This window comes from Botrytis sinoallii (genome assembly GCF_014898435.1).
Source record: "Botrytis sinoallii strain Bc 23 chromosome Unknown BSIN_001, whole genome shotgun sequence".
NCBI lineage: Eukaryota > Fungi > Ascomycota > Leotiomycetes > Helotiales > Sclerotiniaceae > Botrytis > Botrytis sinoallii.
This window is the reverse complement of record NW_024066028.1, coordinates 5,878,345-5,896,977: the sequence shown is the minus strand read 5'-3', so window position 1 is coordinate 5,896,977 and position 18,633 is coordinate 5,878,345. Positions and strand designations below refer to the sequence as shown.

The 18,633-nt window shown below is 42.4% G+C and overlaps 3 protein-coding genes across 3 annotated transcripts; all 3 read left to right on the top strand.

Annotated features, from left to right (window-relative positions):
* Window positions 1–411: 411 nt before the first annotated feature.
* On the top strand, window positions 412–2,982 carry EAF02_001195 (uncharacterized protein; the record flags this gene model as incomplete). Its single annotated transcript, XM_038897243.1, has 1 exon — window positions 412–2,982. The coding sequence occupies one exon, from the start codon at window positions 412–414 to the stop codon at window positions 2,980–2,982; it is 2,571 nt and encodes an 856-aa protein (XP_038764102.1).
* A 1,554-nt stretch (window positions 2,983–4,536) lies between these two features.
* EAF02_001194 (uncharacterized protein) lies at window positions 4,537–7,097 on the top strand (the record flags this gene model as incomplete). The annotated part of the gene is made up of 4 exons (XM_038897242.1): window positions 4,537–5,346; window positions 5,550–5,690; window positions 5,755–6,645; window positions 6,986–7,097. The coding sequence occupies exons 1-4, from the start codon at window positions 4,982–4,984 to the stop codon at window positions 7,095–7,097; spliced, it is 1,509 nt and encodes a 502-aa protein (XP_038764101.1). The 5' UTR covers window positions 4,537–4,981.
* A 4,612-nt stretch (window positions 7,098–11,709) lies between these two features.
* EAF02_001193 (uncharacterized protein) lies at window positions 11,710–14,006 on the top strand (the record flags this gene model as incomplete). Its single annotated transcript, XM_038897241.1, has 3 exons — window positions 11,710–11,992; window positions 12,138–13,918; window positions 13,989–14,006. 3 exons carry the CDS (start codon window positions 11,710–11,712, stop codon window positions 14,004–14,006), a joined length of 2,082 nt encoding a protein of 693 aa, XP_038764100.1.
* Window positions 14,007–18,633: the final 4,627 nt, after the last annotated feature.

Here is an 18,633-nt window from a genome sequence, read left to right as displayed (position 1 = left end):
CAGTGCATCTCAACACACACATTTTTATGTTTTGTCAAAACGACTAAGAGGAAACTGGATTAGCAAAGTTGAATACCCCAGTTTCTCAATCATACCAAGCCAATTTCATAAGCCAGGGAAGCTTTCTTTTGTGCCTGGGATGACCTATTGTACCCTTTGGTGATGATATCATCATGATTGTGTGGAATTTTGTCTTTATCTACATTGAAGCTCCATCATATTCTCAAATTATAAATATGGCACTGATCCTCCTTTCTCACTTCCCTTCTCACTCCATCCTCTCCAAGGAAACTCATCATTCACACCTACACTAGTATTTCTCTCCCTTCTACAATCGCCCGCTGTTGAAGCACATCTTCTACCAGCAAAATTTGTCAAAGTTCATAATTTACATTACAAAAAAGCTTAATCATGGCATCCACCGATATTCTTTCCCATACACTCTCCTCCATCACTTCCATCAAACTCGAAGAGATTTCAAGTCAGAGATCTGCATTCGAGCAAGGAAAGTCAGAACTTCTTAAAACCGTCTCGAATCAGCCCAAGCAAAGTGAGAAACTTCGCATCTTACTAGATCGTATTGAGAGTCTTGCTTCTATGGGAAAGCTCAAGGACAACAAATCTATCTCGTTATACAACATCAGACTCTTCCTTCAACAAGCTCAACATGACCCATCGGTTTCAGAAGGCCTCCTCAAAGATTGGCAAGAAAAACTTGAGAAAGAGCTCGACGTTCACTCTTTGAAATATGAATATGCCTCTCTATATGGTCGACTTGTCAATGAGTGGCTCTCGGCCTCGGAAGAAAAGACGGCGTCTGATGACGAATTTGAGAGCATTGGTCGAAAGGAGATGCATGAGCAGCGACAGAAATGGGAAGACTATGTTTTTAATCCTCTAGAAACCGATTCTGCTGCTATCGAATCATATCTCACCAAGCTTTTTACCTCAACGTCGGACATCAAGAATGCTTGGGAGAAACTACGACTTCAGACCGCTACTTTTGAAAAGGAGATGGAAAACCAAGTGCACTTTGACGAAAAGTCCTTGAAATGGGTGATAAACGGCCTCCTACGCAGTGATCTTCTTACCGATGAAAAGCGCGCGATTCTTAAAGACTTCCAAAGCAATAAGGTTGTCCTCGCTGAAGTTGCCGACGTTCTAAATATGCGCATATCCTCACTCGACAAGTGGAAATGGGGCTCCGAGGGTACGCCTGTCGAACAACGCCGGCAAGTCAACGGTCGCTACCGATTTTATCATGACGAAGATCTTCTGCAATCCATTCTTCTTCGTTATCTCGGCGTTAAATGGTCTGTATTCTTCAAAGGCAAGCTTACCGAATTCAAAAATTCCCACAATGTCTGGGCCAGCTCCACTACACAAGTTTCAAACGCAGCCAAACACAGACGCGAATACTTCTTTGACCAACCTACTAGTAGCAATCAAATCAATGTTGAAGCTATCCGAGAGAGCCATTTCAACTCTGAAATTTTCCTCGAACAGTTACAACATTCCCCCGAGGAACAACGAGGCGGATACGCAGACGATGGCTCTGAATGCGAAACTGACACTCGTAAATCCCCTCAGCAAATCACACAATCAGTTCTTCACACTTTGGCAACCGAAATAATAATGCAAACTCGCCTTGGCAACCCTGTGACGGTCGTTCGTTCCGATTTCGCTTGGTTTGGACCTTCTCTCTCTCATACAAGCATGTTCTCAGTTCTATCACATTTTGGTGTTTCCTCCAGATGGATATCTTTCTTCCGCCGCGCTCTTGAAGCACCCATGGTCTTTCCTTCCGATGGATCATCCGCCCCTGTTCGTATCCGCAAACGTGGAACACCAATCAATGGTCCACTAAGTGATATGCTCGGCGAAACTGTTCTCTTCTGTCTTGATTTCGCCATGAATAATAGAACCAATGGTGCACGTCTATATCGCTTACACGATGATATATGGTTCTGGAGTAGCGAGTCAGTTTGCGTATCTGGTTGGAACGTCATGAAAGAGTTTGCAGCCCTCATGGGACTTGCCTTTAATACTGATAAAACAGGTTCCTGCACCGTAACTCGCCATCCTACCACTATCACCAAGGTTCCATCGTCTCTCCCTAAAGAGCTAGTCCGTTGGAATTTCCTGTACCTGGATCCTCTCACTGGTCGATTCTTGATTGACCAAAAGCTAGTTGATAACCACATCAAAGAGTTAAGTCTTCAACTAAACGCCTGCAAGTCTATATTCGATTGGATTCAAGCCTGGAATATCTACGGCTCCCGTTTCTTCACCACAAACTTCGGTCGACCGGCCCATTGTTTCGGACTCGCCCACGTGGAAGATATGCTCACGACGTTCTCCCGTATTCAAACCCAACTCTTTTCCGAAACCGGTGGCTCCGTTACCTCAACTCTTAAATCCATGCTTCATACTCGTTTTGGTGTGGAAAACATTCCAGAAGGATACCTCTATTTTCCCATGTCCATGGGTGGTCTTGACCTCAAATCTCCTTTTGTACCACTCTATTTGGTCCGTGATCAAGTTGAGAATAATCCAGATAAAATCATGGATGATTTCTTCATCAAAGAGCGTCATAGTTACGAACGCGCGAAAAAGCAATATGATGATGGCGACGTATGGTCAAGTCGTCCCCGACGTGATAAGGAGCTCGACCTTGAAGGCTTCCCCTCGTTTGAAGAATATACACAGTATCGAGAACGCACATCGAGCGCGCTGCACTATGCGTATGTTCAGCTGATGGATGAACCAACGGAGTGCGCGGTTGATATCATGGTGGGAAGAGTGGTGCAGGGGGGCAAATGGCAGACGAGAGGGATGACGAATTATCAGAAGTGGATTTTGCAGCTTTATGGAGCAGATATGGAGGAGAGGTTTGGGGGGATAAATGTTGTAGAGAAGGGATTACTTCCGACTGGGATGGTGGGAATGTTTAGGGAGAGTAGATTCAAGTGGCAAGGATGAGGTTGAGTAATTGTGATAAGGAAAATGATGGATGAGTTGAGAGGACTGAACGAGAACACGCTCTTTACGTATTTTGGGAATGGATTCAGAATAACAAGATATTCGTAATAGATACCACCTCTTTGCAATTGAAACTACATTTGCTTTATTCTGATTCTTCCTCATCACTTTCTCTGTATCTACTAAAGCACTTGGATGTGAACAAATGATATCTCATGGCATAAGCAAAGTGAAGCTCGCTCTGAAAAATTAAGCATGAATGTTTGATTTTACGGACTCCCGAATACAGAGTGATGTCTCGCCGCATGTCATATATGCACTCCGCATAGACCCAGTACTAACTACCGAATCTAAGACATTGACGTTCTCCCATGGCGCACAGGCTCAAGAGGAATATCAATCACCAGAAAAGCAACAAGAACCATGAGCAACTAATAGTCGGCCTTTTGAACGCCGACTACCTATTTTTAAGTTGGGGAAAGTAAGTTTCCCCGGAAAGCAAATAAGTGCCTCCGCTAGTATTTTTGATAGGAAATGTATCATCCCAACAGATCAACATAGAAAAGCTTTTTTCTACCACACAACAACCAATTCATGTATGATTTGACGAAGTATTATACTATTGAATTCAGCAAGGGTAAGATAGCATGAAGATATTGAACTTTCCACAATAACTCCAAAGCCAAACGCATTATCTGGATGTTGATTGATCAAGGACGTCTGCTTTCCAGAGACACTTAATTTCCCCGACTCAACGGGGAAGGGTCAGCCATTAAGTGCGTTGATTGTTAGCTACCGGCGTTAAAGTATAACGACACTGAGTTGTGATGATACGAAACCCCTCATGACAATGCTTACTGTGCAATGTGCAGTGTTGACACTAACGCCAAGGAGGATAAATATTCAAACGATAATGGGGGATCGTCGGCGTTTATGAACCGGGCCGACAAGCACGCAGGGGCTAGATGGAGAGATGATGAAATGGCGTAAAAACATATGCAACAGATTAAGGCAGCAAAACGGTCTGGTATTGAGATAGATCATTCTGAACCTGCCTCGAGGCTGTCTGGGGAAAATTCGGGAGCTCGGGAGATGTGCGGATTGAGAGAAGTTTGAATACAGTCTGGATCAGATATGTAACTGATATATCATGGAATCGGTGAAAGGATGAGTGGGTTGATATCAGATGCCGAATAACGGTGAAGTTTGAAATGAAGGGGTGAAGGGGTGAAGGGGTGAAGAGATGAAGAAACTTCGATTCGTATTCATCCTATTCTTTCAATCATCTTCTTCACCGCAAGAATCACCGCAAGAACATGACAAGTCCAAATCTTGGCAGGCATCTGAAATCATTGAAGAATGATATAACAATGGATGCCGTTACAATGCCATTATGCCATTATGCCATTCCATTCTGAAGTGCCGAGTTTACTCCCGCGAACTCCGCAACATCCACCCCCCCACTTTCTCCTCATTATGAGCAAAATCCCCATTTCGACGGCGAATTTTCTTTTAATACCAGGTAGGTAAGGAACAATCAACAAAGAGAATCCAATCTCCTCATGACAATCTTATGACAATGACAAAGTTGAGATTTGCTGATTAATCCCTACCTACTTACTAGGTACCTACCATCTTAAAAACGACAGGGGAAGCTGTAAAAGCTTTGGATTAAGGTTATATAGCTATTTATTATCCACTAACCATATTTTTTTTACTTTCTCATGAACATTTATATATCAAGACCCGATGCCATCTTGCACCCCGAGTATATCTTTCAACCAGAGGGAATGAGTGTGTACAACAATATACTCATCCAACCTACCGACCTGTATGAATTCATCCGTCTGAACAATGAATTGATATAGCTATCATCTTTTCAAGATCTTGATACCACAATCGCAACTTCACATCCCCTCCTATTTCTCACAAACAATTCATTGATTCACTCCTCTCCTCTCCTCTCCAATCAACGACAACACTTCATACTCATCTCATCATGTCCTCCATCCAAGAACTCGATTTCGAGAAACTTCCCATCTCGCCTTCGGAACTCTCACATGCTCCAACCGAATTTGACAAGGAATTCGCACCCATCGTAATCTCACCTCCAGATACACCCGTTCCGACATGGGACAAGAAACTAAGTCGATCCATTTCACTAGCACGAAGGCGTTCTTCCAACGGATATGGTTGCGACGATCCGGACAATCCTGCAGGGGATTTCGAAGGAGAAGGAGATGAGAGAGATCCTTTCGAGGTGAAGTTTGATGGTGGTGATAGTGATCCCATGTGTCCGAGAAGTATGGCTCATGGGAGAAAGTGGTTGGTGGTTATTATCGTTAGCGCAAGTTCTTTTTGTGTGTAAGTTCATCCCATCTGTTATCATGTTTTCCTCGCTTGAATTGGTACTCTCTACCTTGGGACTTTCACATGGGGTTCATCTGGGAACCTTGGTTGATATCAAACTTCACCTACCTTTTCGGCACGATGACCCGTTATGGATGGTGCAGCTAAATAACGAAAAACGTGGAATATTACCCATACTAATCTGACTTGCATATTAGTACATGTGCATCATCAATGTATACCAGTACATACACCCAGATAGAGGAGGAATTCAATTGCTCTCGAGAAGTCGCTACCCTTGGACTTTCTATGTTTATCCTTGGACTTGGTCTGGGACCCATGTTGCTCGGACCTCTTTCGTAAGCATTCTATTCGATATCTCTGCTTCAATTTAGGTGCGAGGGTACTTACTGACATCAATAGTGAATTCTACGGTCGTCGTCCGATATATCTTTGCTCCTTTTCTTTCTTCTTAATATGGCTTATTCCTTCGGCTGTGGCGCAAAATATTCAGACGATGCTCGTAGCGAGATTCTTTGCTGGTCTTTCCGGAAGTGCTTTTCTGTCTGTCGCAGGAGGCACAGTGGGAGACTTATTCAATCGAGAACAACTTCAAGGTCCTATGCTACTCTATACAGCATCGCCGTTCATCGGTCCATCATTTGGTCCACTGATCTCTGGATTCATTAACCAATTTTCGTCATGGCGTTGGACATTCTACGTTCTGATCATCTGGTCAGCGTGCAACTTGACATTGATCTTTTCTCTCGTCCCAGAAACTTACCATCCGGTTGTCTTGAAGGCCAAAGCTCGTAAGATGCGAAAGGAGACTGGCGATGATCGTTGGTTTGCACCTAATGAGAGACTCAACAAGTCTATTCCAAAGACCATTGGTATTTCCCTACTCAGACCCGGTCAATTGTTAATCTTTGAGCCCATGTGCCTCAGTCTTTGCATATTCTCGGCTATCTTGCTCGGTATCCTCTACTTATTCTTTGGCGCCTTTCCTCTCGTCTTTGAGGGTAAACACGGATTCCAACAATATCAAGTTGGATTGACCTTCCTAGGCTTGTTCATCGGGATGCTAATCGCAGCGGCTACTGACCCTTTCTGGCATAAGAACTATGTAAGACTGATCAATCAGCGAGAAGAAATGACGGGCGAAATTGGTGGGTCCGAACCTGAATATCGCCTACCTCCAGCTATTCTAGGAGCTTGTCTCGTTCCTATCGGCTTATTTCTCTTTGCGTGGACAACATATTCATCTGTTCATTGGGTTTTCCCAATCATTGGATCTGGTATTTTCGGAATGGGGTACGTCTGGTTTTTTTTCCCCTCTTGTGAAATTTCTTCACCATTCGTGATGCCCTCTCGTGTGTCTCTCGCTTTGCAGTTAGGTCCCCGAACCATGTATGTTCCATCGCCGAAGTGGCGCTTGCATCATGGATGCTTGGTTCCTGCATGGAGATGAAGTTGATCTTGTCATTTCATGTTTTGCACATCTGTTCCTATTTGGGGAAATGTGATGCTGAATCTTCACTCTATTTCATGCTCTGGTGAGAAAGAAGACTCGAGATGTCTCACATGACACGCACTTGATGTGGTACCAAACGATACACTTGGAAAAGTAGCTAACCGGCTGGGATTCATGCAGAACCATTCTTGTCTTTACTGGCATCTTTACATTCCTGGTCGATGCATATCCCTTGTATGCAGCCAGCGCTCTAGCAGCGAATAGTTTCATGAGAAGTAGTTTCGGAGGTTAGTCCTATTCCCCCTCTCCCCCATCGATTTGAGATACATCGGCCACATACCCATAAATGTCTTATATGTACGCGAGGAGAATAAAAACAAAAACAAAGGCTGAACCAATTCCACTAGCTATCTTTCCGCTCTTTGGGATCCAAATGTATCACAAGCTCGGCGATCAATGGGCAACCAGTCTCCTGGCGTTTTTGACGCTGGCCATGACGCCTTTCCCCTACCTCTTCTTTAAATACGGGAAGACCATCAGGGGGCATAGTCGTTTTGCTACCGCGTGATGTGTCTCTTCAGCAATACATGCAACCGCAGTTAATATAAAATATGAACATGGGCTCATACTCATTGGAGCTTTTGAGGAAGTACAGAAAGTTTTTTTTTGAACAATTTCTAGCGATTGGGTTAGTTCATTTGCATTGTATGTGTGCATTGCATGGGTGAATGGAGTTTTGGGAAAAAGAATGGAAGGGAGAAATGGGTTTTGGTCTTGATTTTATTTTATTTGTTTTTTCTTATTTTTTCTTGTTCTATTAATTTAAAATGACGTTGTGAGTTAACGTTTACGTTTACGTTGATATTGACGTTTACGTTATTGGTTGCTTGGTTGCTTGGTTTATGTTTACCTAGGGAGGTAGGTATCTAGGTATTTACCTGTCTATCTATCTATCTATCTATCTACCTATATCTAGAGACTACCTAGCAGATGGACGGAGCATAATTGGCATTTGTATAGTATATACCCCCAGATCGATCAATTTATTCATTCAATTCATTCATTCAAAACACTACCTAGGTATCTAGATCTCTACAATTTCTCCAACAACCCCCCAGATGAGAAATACACACATACGATAAGAATTTGAAATGTATGGAGGCTGGCTAGGTGGCTAGGTGGCTAGGTGGGTGGGTAGGTAGGTAGTTGGTTAGCTAGTTGGTTACGGATACTAGGTATCTATGCGCTATTTTAGGATCTCTAGTTCTAGATGGATGGATGGATGGATGGATGGTACCTACGTACCTTACCTAGTAAGTATTTTGGAGAATTTTCTTTGGGTTTGGTTTGTTTGTTTGTTTGGGGTTTGTTTACTAGGAGAAAGATGGGTGGATGGATAGGTGGACAAGTAATGAGATACGAAATACGAAATACGGGAGATTCCAGATGGTGGCTCCCTGGTTCCATGACTTAATATATCATGTATCTTACCTTGGTTAGCTGATGTGTATGTGTATGTGTGTATGTGTATATGTGTATGTGTTACAACGTATTGACTCTCGAGGTGAGGTGAGATGAGGTGTGGGTGAGATGGATGGGAGTGTGAGGGTGAGTGCGAGTGCGAGTGCATATATCTGTAGGAATTTGGGGGGGAGGGGGATTGTGATGTATTTTATTTTATGGTGTAGAGTGTAGTGTAGAGTGTAGAGAGAGTGATGTATTGTATTTTGTTGTGTTTTGTTGTGTTTGTTGTGTTTGTTGTATTGGTATGTGTGGATGTGAGGAGGAGGAGGAGGAGGAGGGGGAGGGGGAGGAGAGGATATGTGATGAGTGAATGGGATTTGGATTTTGGTTCTGGTTCTGGTTTGGATTGGATTTAGATTGGAGAGGTTGATGGATGGATGGAAATAGTGTTATTATTCTCTTGCGGTAGTCCCGTCTTTCTATCTGCAGCTAGAGTCTACTGGGTAGGTAGGTCGGTATGAAGACACAAGTGGGAAAAAGGGAAAAAGGAATTGGGATTGGGGATGGGGATTTGAGGGTTGTGTTTCTCTTTTGATACGGGGGTCTGGGAGAGTGATGGATGGGATGTGTATCCCCGGAAACTCCAGAAACCATTGGGACGGAACGGATTCTGTTTGGTGGAAATGAATGGATGGATGGCTGGTTGGTTGGATGGATAAATGTGCATGCATGTATGGATGAAATGAATACAGATTGTGTGTAAGGGAGGATCGAGTGAGTGAGTGGGTGGGTGGTGAGTGACTAGGACTAGGACTTTTAGAGCCAAGATGCAGAATACGTGGTAGCTGGTAGATGAAGGGGGGGTGAGACACGATGGATGGATAGATGGATAGATGGAGGATCGAGATGAATGGTGTCAGTCTGTCATTCAGTTAGTAGTCAGTCGGTGAGTGGGATACAATACAATACAGTAGGTACGTACAGGATGGTACAACACGATATACCCAGGTATGTATGTAAGGTAAGCGAGTCAGTCGGCTTGTTTCTCATGAACGTTTTGTGATGGGGGATGGGTGGTGAGTTTGCTTGAGTGGGATGCTGGAGATTGGTTGGGAGTGTAGGACAGGTTATTTTGGTTTGCTGCGGGTTAATGTATTATATAGTATTTGGTGTGTGTATTATGTATTATGTATATGTATGGATGCATATGCAATGTAGCAAGTAATAGGTAGGTAGTAGTTGTTGTTACCGGCTAATAGTAGAAAACTCGAGGGAGTTCAAAGGAGGGAAAATAATAATATCTAGTCTGCCTCCACGGCAGTGGCCCCCGGAGGGTCAGCGAAGCGTCATTTAATAGACTTATAATGACCGAATCGTTTTTGTTGATGAAGCTATTGATGATGGGGGCAAGCCCCCAAACCCCCTTAGCTCGCTGCGCTCGAGATAGAGATGGGATGTCCGGTTAGTGAGAGCGAAAGAATTGTGGATGATTTACTGGTATTATATGATGTGATTTGATTAGAAGAGGTGTTGAATGGTATGTGAAAGGTAAGTGAGTGCATGATGTGTAATCTTTATATATTAGGTAATGGATTAATATGAGTGAAGTATCTAGGTAACTGGGAGCAAGCTAAACTAAAGGATTTAATAAAGTCCTTGTCATACTCATCATATTCGAGTTCAATGGTTGATTGTTTGTGTTTTATAAATTAATATTAATATCTGATGATGATGATGATATTGGACAATTATATCTATTGCTATATGTATATATGTATATATATATTAAAAAGTCTATCGATACTATCTAGATACGTGGACTGGATAAATATTACTGCGGATGATGAATCCATATTGACCTCGGGAGCATTCAAAATGTGGCTGTGTCAATTGTGGCTTTATAATATAATTTATCATAATTTACCGTTTAATAATCCACTTCACTCCACTCTCCACTTTGATCTCTTTAGGAAAAGCTTCTTTTTGCTTTTGCTTAATCTGTTGAACATCACTAAAATTTTCCCCGCGCAATCATACAATAATACAAGAAGACGGTCGCAACAACAAACCTCGTTCCTGCCACGCGGCGTTTAAGCTTGAAAGGAATAAATTTGGGTGATACTCTATATCATTCAATTGAGTACAAAGATCTTCTATTGATTTACCATTTGGAAAGGTAATTTGTTTGTTCAGTCAATCAATCAGTCAATCAGTCAATCAAACAATCAAAAAAATCAAGTTTCAAATTTCAAAATCCAACTCTGGGAAAACCAATTGATATCCTACTCTCTCAGCTTACCCGTTTCTACCCACCCAAACTCACCCACTCACACCCATTTACCCACCACCTCTTCTTCCCAAATCCTTTCATCCGCCATTGCACAGAAGATAAGTGCAATTTCAATTCGCAATTCATCGAACCCTCGCCGTCCTGATCTGAAACAGTTTGAAATCTCTTCCATACGAGGCGAAAGATCCAAAGAAGAGAGAGGCAAAAAAGCTATATAGGTTCCAATTGAAAAGGAAAGAAACCCCCAAATACCCTGACCGATCGAGAAAACAAAGGACGGCGAATATATCCATTTCCAATATATCGATTTTGAAGTGATACGCAAAAAGGGAAAGGATATTTCAATTGCATCAGTAGTGGAAGGCATTTTATTTGGGCATCAATGCGATTGCGGTGGGACTAGCTCGCGGATACTTGCAGCACCATACAGTAACACAGCATTCGATTATTACATTTGCGCATTCTCTCCAGCACGAGAGAGGAGGCTTGGTTGAAGGAGTAGGTTCTCCGCGTGACTATACATGTGTGGATGTAGTGCTTTACGAAGAGACTAGGTTTTGGATTGGCTGCAAGGAAAGAACAAGAATCGAAAAGAATCGAAAGCAAGATTGTCGAACAGAGAACAAGACAAAAGGGTGAGATTTGGGATCCAAGGAAATTACGAGAAAATACGGAGCGGCCGAGTCGGGCAAACCTACCTGGTTTCTGGGAAGGATTTACGGAAAGAGAGGATTTAAGGCCGGTCAAAGAGCGGTGCATGCGAACGCGTGTTGGTGTTCGGATAGGCACGCGGCGAAACGTGGTAAGGGATTGAAAAGGCGCGGGTACTTACTTTGCGGCAAGAATTTATTTCGGAGTATCGCTAGGTTTACCCTTTGTAGCATTAAGATTGCTCGCAGACGCAAGAAGGTGGTAGAAGTGTGCGCTGGAAGTGTGGGAGTGAGGAAACAAGGTCATTGTGCATTGTTGCTGGACGGGCGGTTCACGGCACCATCCTGTGTTGCCTTGGTTGTGTGACGAGGCTGCTGCAGCAGGGCTCCTGTTCAAGGATTGGCGAGGGAGGTTGACTGGGGCTTCTATTGATTGGAGTGTGGTGTCGCAAAAACGAACTAGCTTCTGCACAAGTACCAAGTGAGGTATTTAAGACAGGATGTCGGGAGAAACTGAAATAGATGATCCTGAGGTTTCGGATGGCGCTTCGGAGAACGATTATAGTGATCATGAGCAAGAGCTTGATGTTGTAGGAAAAGAGGACGATAATCAAGAAATGGCGGAACAAAAAGTAAGACCGGACGGCGAGGAGAATGGAAATACTGTAGGAGCAACGGCTACAGTTACAAAACCAAAATTCGATCCTAAAGATCCCTTGAGACCTAGAAGAAAGAAGGCAAGAAGAGCTTGTTTTGCTTGTCAACGAGCCCATTTAACTTGTGGTATGTTTGTTTTCATCAAGGTTTCAGTTTTGGGCTCTTTTTCGTGCCCAGAGCCTTACAATTTGTTGTTTTGTTTTTTATTTTCATCTAGATTTTCTAAATTTTCAATGAAATTTGCTACATGTGCTGAAAATGAATTCAATAGGGGACGAGCGTCCATGTCAACGTTGTATAAAACGAGGTTTAGCGGATGCTTGCCAGGATGGTGTCAGAAAGAAAGCAAAGTATCTCCACGATGCACCCCCAGAAGCTCTTAGACCTGTTTTGGGGCCAACTTATAATCAACAAGTGAGCAATAATCGAGCCACTGCCGCATCAACACCAACAGAACCTTCTCCTGGTATGGGGAACTTTTTCTCTCAGCCTGATACTTCACCATCTTATCCGCTTTTTGGAGCCAATCAACAAGGTCAAATGCCACCGCCCTTGCAAAATCGACTTTCTTTTGGAAGCAATCAGCCATCACCGATATCTCCAACTTTTCATACAGCAGGGAATCGGCCAGCTGGGCTGCAAGGAATCTCCCTACCGCAAGTTTCAAACGATTCTCATTCCGCATTTGGAGGTGGTGCATTTTTCGATCCCAGTAATCCAGCACTATTCAACTTTGATTTAGAAGGGTTGAATTTCGGAAATCATTATGGAGCGTTAGAATTTGGAATGCTAGGGCATATGGCATCAGGCTCAGCAGAAACACCACCACAAGATTCAAATACAGGAATGCCACAGAATGTTGGCGATCTCGGCTTCAATAACAATTCGGCTTTCACTAATAATCCACCCTTTAATCAAATTTATCCTCACGATACGTTACCGGATTTTGCTGTGGGCTTGGACAGACCGAATGGAGGAAATGTCTTTGGCAATAATAACCTACATCATGGTTTACCTCATGCATACGCAATTGCCGCTGGTGGTAGTCAACACAGTCCTAGCACTGATGCGAGTCCTGCGGCAAGTACAATGGGATTTGAGAGCTCACCTACCACTACTAATTATCCAGCACCGGCAACTCATAGGCCAGCTAAACGACAAGATACGAAATCAGGACCATCTGGCAAGCTTGGGCCATCGGGTATACTTGGAAAGAGGAATCGGGATCCTTCATCTATTTACGATACAGTCCATGAACCTTATTCGTATACTACCGGTTTCCATAGCTTGACTGCTTTTATTCAAAAACGATTCTCGCCAAACAAGACACTTCGGATAGCCAAATCACTCGCTTCCATTAGACCATCCTTCATCTCTTGTACAAAAACCCTCAATCGACAAGATTTAATATTCATGGAGAAATGTTTTCAAAGAACTTTATTTGAGTATGAAGATTTCATGCTGAATTGCTGCACGCCAACAGTGGTCTGTCGTAGGACTGGGGAAATTGCTGCTGCTAATAAAGAATTCACACTTTTGACTGGATGGAGGAAAGAAGTCCTTTTAGGGAATGAAGCAAACCTTAACACCAATACAGGAAGTAGTGGTCCTCCATCATCAGGAAGTTCAGGTCGAGGAAGTTTTACAACTCCTAGAATGCGACCCCTCAACCTTGCTGACTCGAACCCGAGTGGTAAAACTCAACCCATCTTCCTCGCGGAATTGTTAGACGATGACAGCGTCATTGAATTCTATGAAGATTTTGCACGATTGGCATTTGGAGACAGTAGAGGAAGTGTTACGACTCGTTATAAGCTTCTTAGATATCAAACGGCAAAAGATACCTCTCAATCTCCTGAAGGTGATAAGGGAAAGCGAAAAGATATTGTTGGATTTAATGGGGCTGGTATTGGAGGAATGGGTAATAGGATCAAGGAGATTGATGCGAACAATGGAATTGAGACGTTACAACAGGATGGAAAGGTGGATTGTAGTTCTTGTTGGACAATTAAGAGGGATGTCTTTGATATTCCCATGTTAATTGTCATGAATGTGAGTATTATTCTTTTCGAAAGGGGGTGAACTGGAAAATATTCATGAGATGAAAGCTAATGATTTATAGTTCCTTCCTTGCATCTAGATTCTACTTATATATTATTCTACACCACCTTGTCCTTCTTCCTCGTCACGATAACGCCACTCTCGGTCGATACGATGCATACGATAACTTCCGGTCTCCATACATATCACCAACTTAATACCTCCCTTCCTTCTTCACGGCTTCTTTTCATTGCTTGGTTTGTTTGTGTTCATGCATAAGGGGTCAAGGCAAAAACTGGCGCTAGTCTTTATGAATTCGTTTTTGAGACGAAAGGTCTTGGATATAATGGGGATTTTTACTGGATCATGAATGGGATTGGGAACCTGAAATATGCATTTGCACTGGATCTTATATACCCCTTTTAGGGAAGATGGATTGATGAGATGAGAAGAAGATTTCATAGAGTGGAGCAGTGCTTCGCTTGTGAAGGTTTCACAAGGGGGGTTTCTTTTCGGAATTTTAGTACTCGTACATTTATATTCGTATCCATATCATTTTCATCTTTGGAGGGGTAAGTGGAATGAGCATTGCATTGCATATGTTTTGGGCATGGATTTTGGGAAATTTTTGAAGGGGTTCTGGGAAGGGATGGATGGATGGATGGATAAATGAACTTTTATGGGTTGGAATTCAATGGGGTTTTGGGATGGCTGCATGTAATGCAATGCATGCATGATATGATGTGGTATATGATATGGGTATAAGAGTGAGAGAAGAGAATGTGGGGCTAGGGATAGGGTGAGGCAGAGGATGATAAAATAAAGGGAGAGGGGAGAGGGTGAGAGGTACTGGTGGGTAGGGTGTGTGGGTTTCAGACTGGGGAAGGGGAATACATTTGTATTTAGAATGGGATTATTTGATATGAGGCAGAGACAGAGGTAGAGGTAACGGATGATGATGATGATGATGATGATATTGTTGTTGTTATTGCAATGGGGGAGGGGGAGGAAGGTATTATGAGATTGATCGGTTGATTGATTGGAGATGTGGATGGGATGTGGATGGGGATGAGAACGAGAATGAGAATGATACCATATTTTATTGTTTTTGCACATACCTACCTACCTACCTACCTATCCTATTGACCTGAATAGATTTTGATGATGATGATGATGATGATGATAATAATGAAATATTAATTTTTGCTTTAGGAATTCTATTCATAATTCATAATGAAGAGGGGAGAGAGGGGAGAGAGGGGAGAGAGGGGAGAGAGGGAGAGGGAGAGAGGGGAGAGAGGAAAAATTAAAGCATATACCGGTAAGCATTTAGGTAATGTAGAGAGGCACTCGGGAGTATTCAATATATGTATGTATGTATGTGTAGTAATTGATTTTCATTTTGAATTGGATTTTGAATTGGACTTTGAATTGGATTTTGAATTGGATTTTGACTTGGATTTTGAATTGGATTTTGGAATTGTATTGTGAATCGTATCTTGAATTGTATTTTTCATTGTATTGATCATGATAATGATGATGTTCATAATAATGGTGGCGTGGTATATCCAATCCCAATCCAAACCTCAAATCCAAACCTCAAAACCGAAAACTCCAATGCTGCTACCTTACCCACCTAGGTAGGCCATGCCATGCTGCTAAAATATATATACATACATACACACACACACGTGCGATCAACCATCCCCGGCCCCTTCTTTCCTCTCGTAATCTAAAAAAGTCATTTCCGTTTCCATCCCATCTACATCCCATTCCATCCCATCCCATCTCGCTCGTATCGTATCTTATCGTATCGTATCGTGAATCATACATATCGTTCATCCCTTCATTCCTTCCTTCCTGCCGCCCATTCGCCCCGCCAATCTTTTTCCGCCTTTTCCTAATCTTGAGTTTTGTTACCACCGTACCGTACCGTTCCGTTCCGAGTAAGTAAATTTCTAATTCTTATTTCCATCGCATCATATCGTATCGTATCGTTGATCTTTGATGATTGAGTATTGAGTATTGAGTATTGAGTGATCGCTCTTAATATCCATTTGTCCATCCATCCGTTCATCTCTCTCGATTGAATGGAGTTGTGGAGAGAAGATGCGTACGTATGAATGAATGTGTGAAGGAATGAAAGCCCCATCATTTCCATGATTCGCTTCCTGTATTCCACTTAACGCATTCATTCATCCGTGATTTCCATGCGCATGTATGCATTGCATGCATAGGTATATTTCCGACAACCTACGCCGCACAATCCAAAGAAAAAAGCATGAAGATGGATGGAACTTTCTCCTCCTCCACACTTCTCTTTCTCTCGCATTTGCACTCCAACATCCCATCCATCCTTCCTCTCTCCTCTCCCCCTTCCCAAATTCGGAAAAAAGGAAAAAAAGAAAAAAGGAAAAGAAAAAAAAAATCTAATCATCAGCCAAACTTCCCGAACTCCCTGAGCTACCAGAGATGGTCGAGGAGCCGCCGCGGGCTTGCTGGACGAGTCTGTAGATGCCGTAGGCGATGAGGGCGAGGATTAGGAAGAGGATGATGATGATTATGGCGATGACGGTGTTTTCTTGCATTTTGGCGGTGGTGTGGGGGGTTGGGGTTGGTGGTGAGCGGTGAGAGGTGGTTAATGTGGAAGTTGAGTGTGGTGAATTTGGTGAATAGATTGGTAGAGTGAGATGAGATGTGATGAGTTTAGATGTGATGAAATGTGAATGTGAATATGAATGTAGATTTAGATACAGAAAGAAATCTAGGATGCGATGTTAATTTTATATTCTCGCAAAATGCTGATGCAATACCAAGAAGTGTATTCTGATTGTTGTTTTTACACGTACCTGGATATCTCAATTCTACTCGGTCAATTATTTGGACGAGGCTGGGGATGATCTGATGATAGATGATTTGATAGATGGATGGTTTGATATTATGATACTATCGGTGTAGATGGCGAGTTTGTAGCAAGTAAATAAGTAAATAAATACCGGTAATGCGATGGTTATGATCTGAACTGATAAGAGAATCAGAATCAGAATCAGAATCAGATAGATAGTGAAGAGTGAGTGATATGATAAACCCCGAGGAATGCGGTTCGGAATGATAGTAAGTTTCGTTTCGTTTCGTTTCTTGAGTATGTATGGATGGATGGATTGTATAGGTACGGTAAGTGAGAAATGGAATGGAAGAAAAGAATCAAAAAGAGAGAAGAGAGAAGGAAAACAGAATTGGATGGAGAGGTTCTTGTATCTTGTCACACCTGGGTTGTCCTGCCATCTACATTTTTTTTTTGGTCGCTTTTTGCAAATTGCTTGGGGTTGGGAAAATTGAGAGGCGGGGAGGGTTGGATGATGGGGAGCATTGGGATGGGATGGGTAAGCGCGTATGTATGGATGGAGGATGGATATGGTATTGGGTTGGTAGATATTAGATAGGTAGCTAGCTAGCTCGTGGATTACATGGGGGGTTGGGAATATCTTTTTTTTTGTATGTATTGTAGAGAAATACTTGGACTTATATGTTTATGTTTATATTTATATTTATATTTATATTTATATTCATATATGGTGATAATATAATGAATATATAACAAATAACAATAAATAAGAATAAGAATACAAGATGAATACTCATTGTCCACCTAGTCCTTACACTTTTACATTTCTCCGAAATAATAAGGTTAAATACCTAGTAAATACCTACCCAAGTATAGACATTGACAACCCATCCATCACCGGTTAGGTTACACTTCACTTCCCTCCCCTTCACGTCACCGCGTTGCTTTCCCAGCCACTTGAAATTTCTCATGTAGGTATTTTTGGATGTGTCGCAATCAACTACCCACCTTCGTAGACCTTCGTGGTACTTGCTTCGGAGGGAGTTTGGATGTTTCATTTTGTTTCATGCGTGAAATTTATTGGAGATGTATTTATTGGGCTGTGATGAAAATGGGTATGGTGCTATACTGTACTGGACTGTAAATAATATAGAGTAGTTCTACTACTCCGTCTAGATACTAGGTAGGTATGTAAGATTATATAGAGTCGCTCGCTACGATAGATCTAATCGATATTCCAGCCCTCGCAACTTTGTTTGTGCGGAAAGGGAGGATGCATGTAAAGACCTCGGGAGGCAGAGATACAGAGATACAGAGATCTAGATGGAGTGGAGATATGTCCTGTGGATACAAAGAGATACCTACTGTGAAGTATCTGTGTACGCTGTATGTCAGATTACAAGCCGTTTGAAGCAAGGTACAAAGGTACAAAGGGACTGTCGATAGCCGTTGCCACGTGGAAAGGAGACTTTCGGGGTTTGGATTACATACGTGTGGATGAGGAGCTTGTTTGCTTTGCGAAAGACGATTTTTGTAGGTTTGGATTTGTAGTCGTACCTCTACTTACTCATACTCAACCAAACTTCCACTTCACATCATACCTAATATTTCCTCCCTTCGTACCCATCTTGTGTGTACCTATTGTACATGTACAACACAACCGAACAGACGCGAGAGAGAAGGAAATGTCAAAGACAAACTTTTCTCCGATTAAGCTTTAGGTACACCAGTAGTAGGTATCTAAATAGTAAGTATGGTGGTAATATAGTACATTTTAGATCGATTCGGAACTTCTATACTTACACTCTATGCATCTAGCGTCTAGACAGAACGATTGACCACCGGTACATGAATATAAGTCTTACAACCTATCATAGAGCGA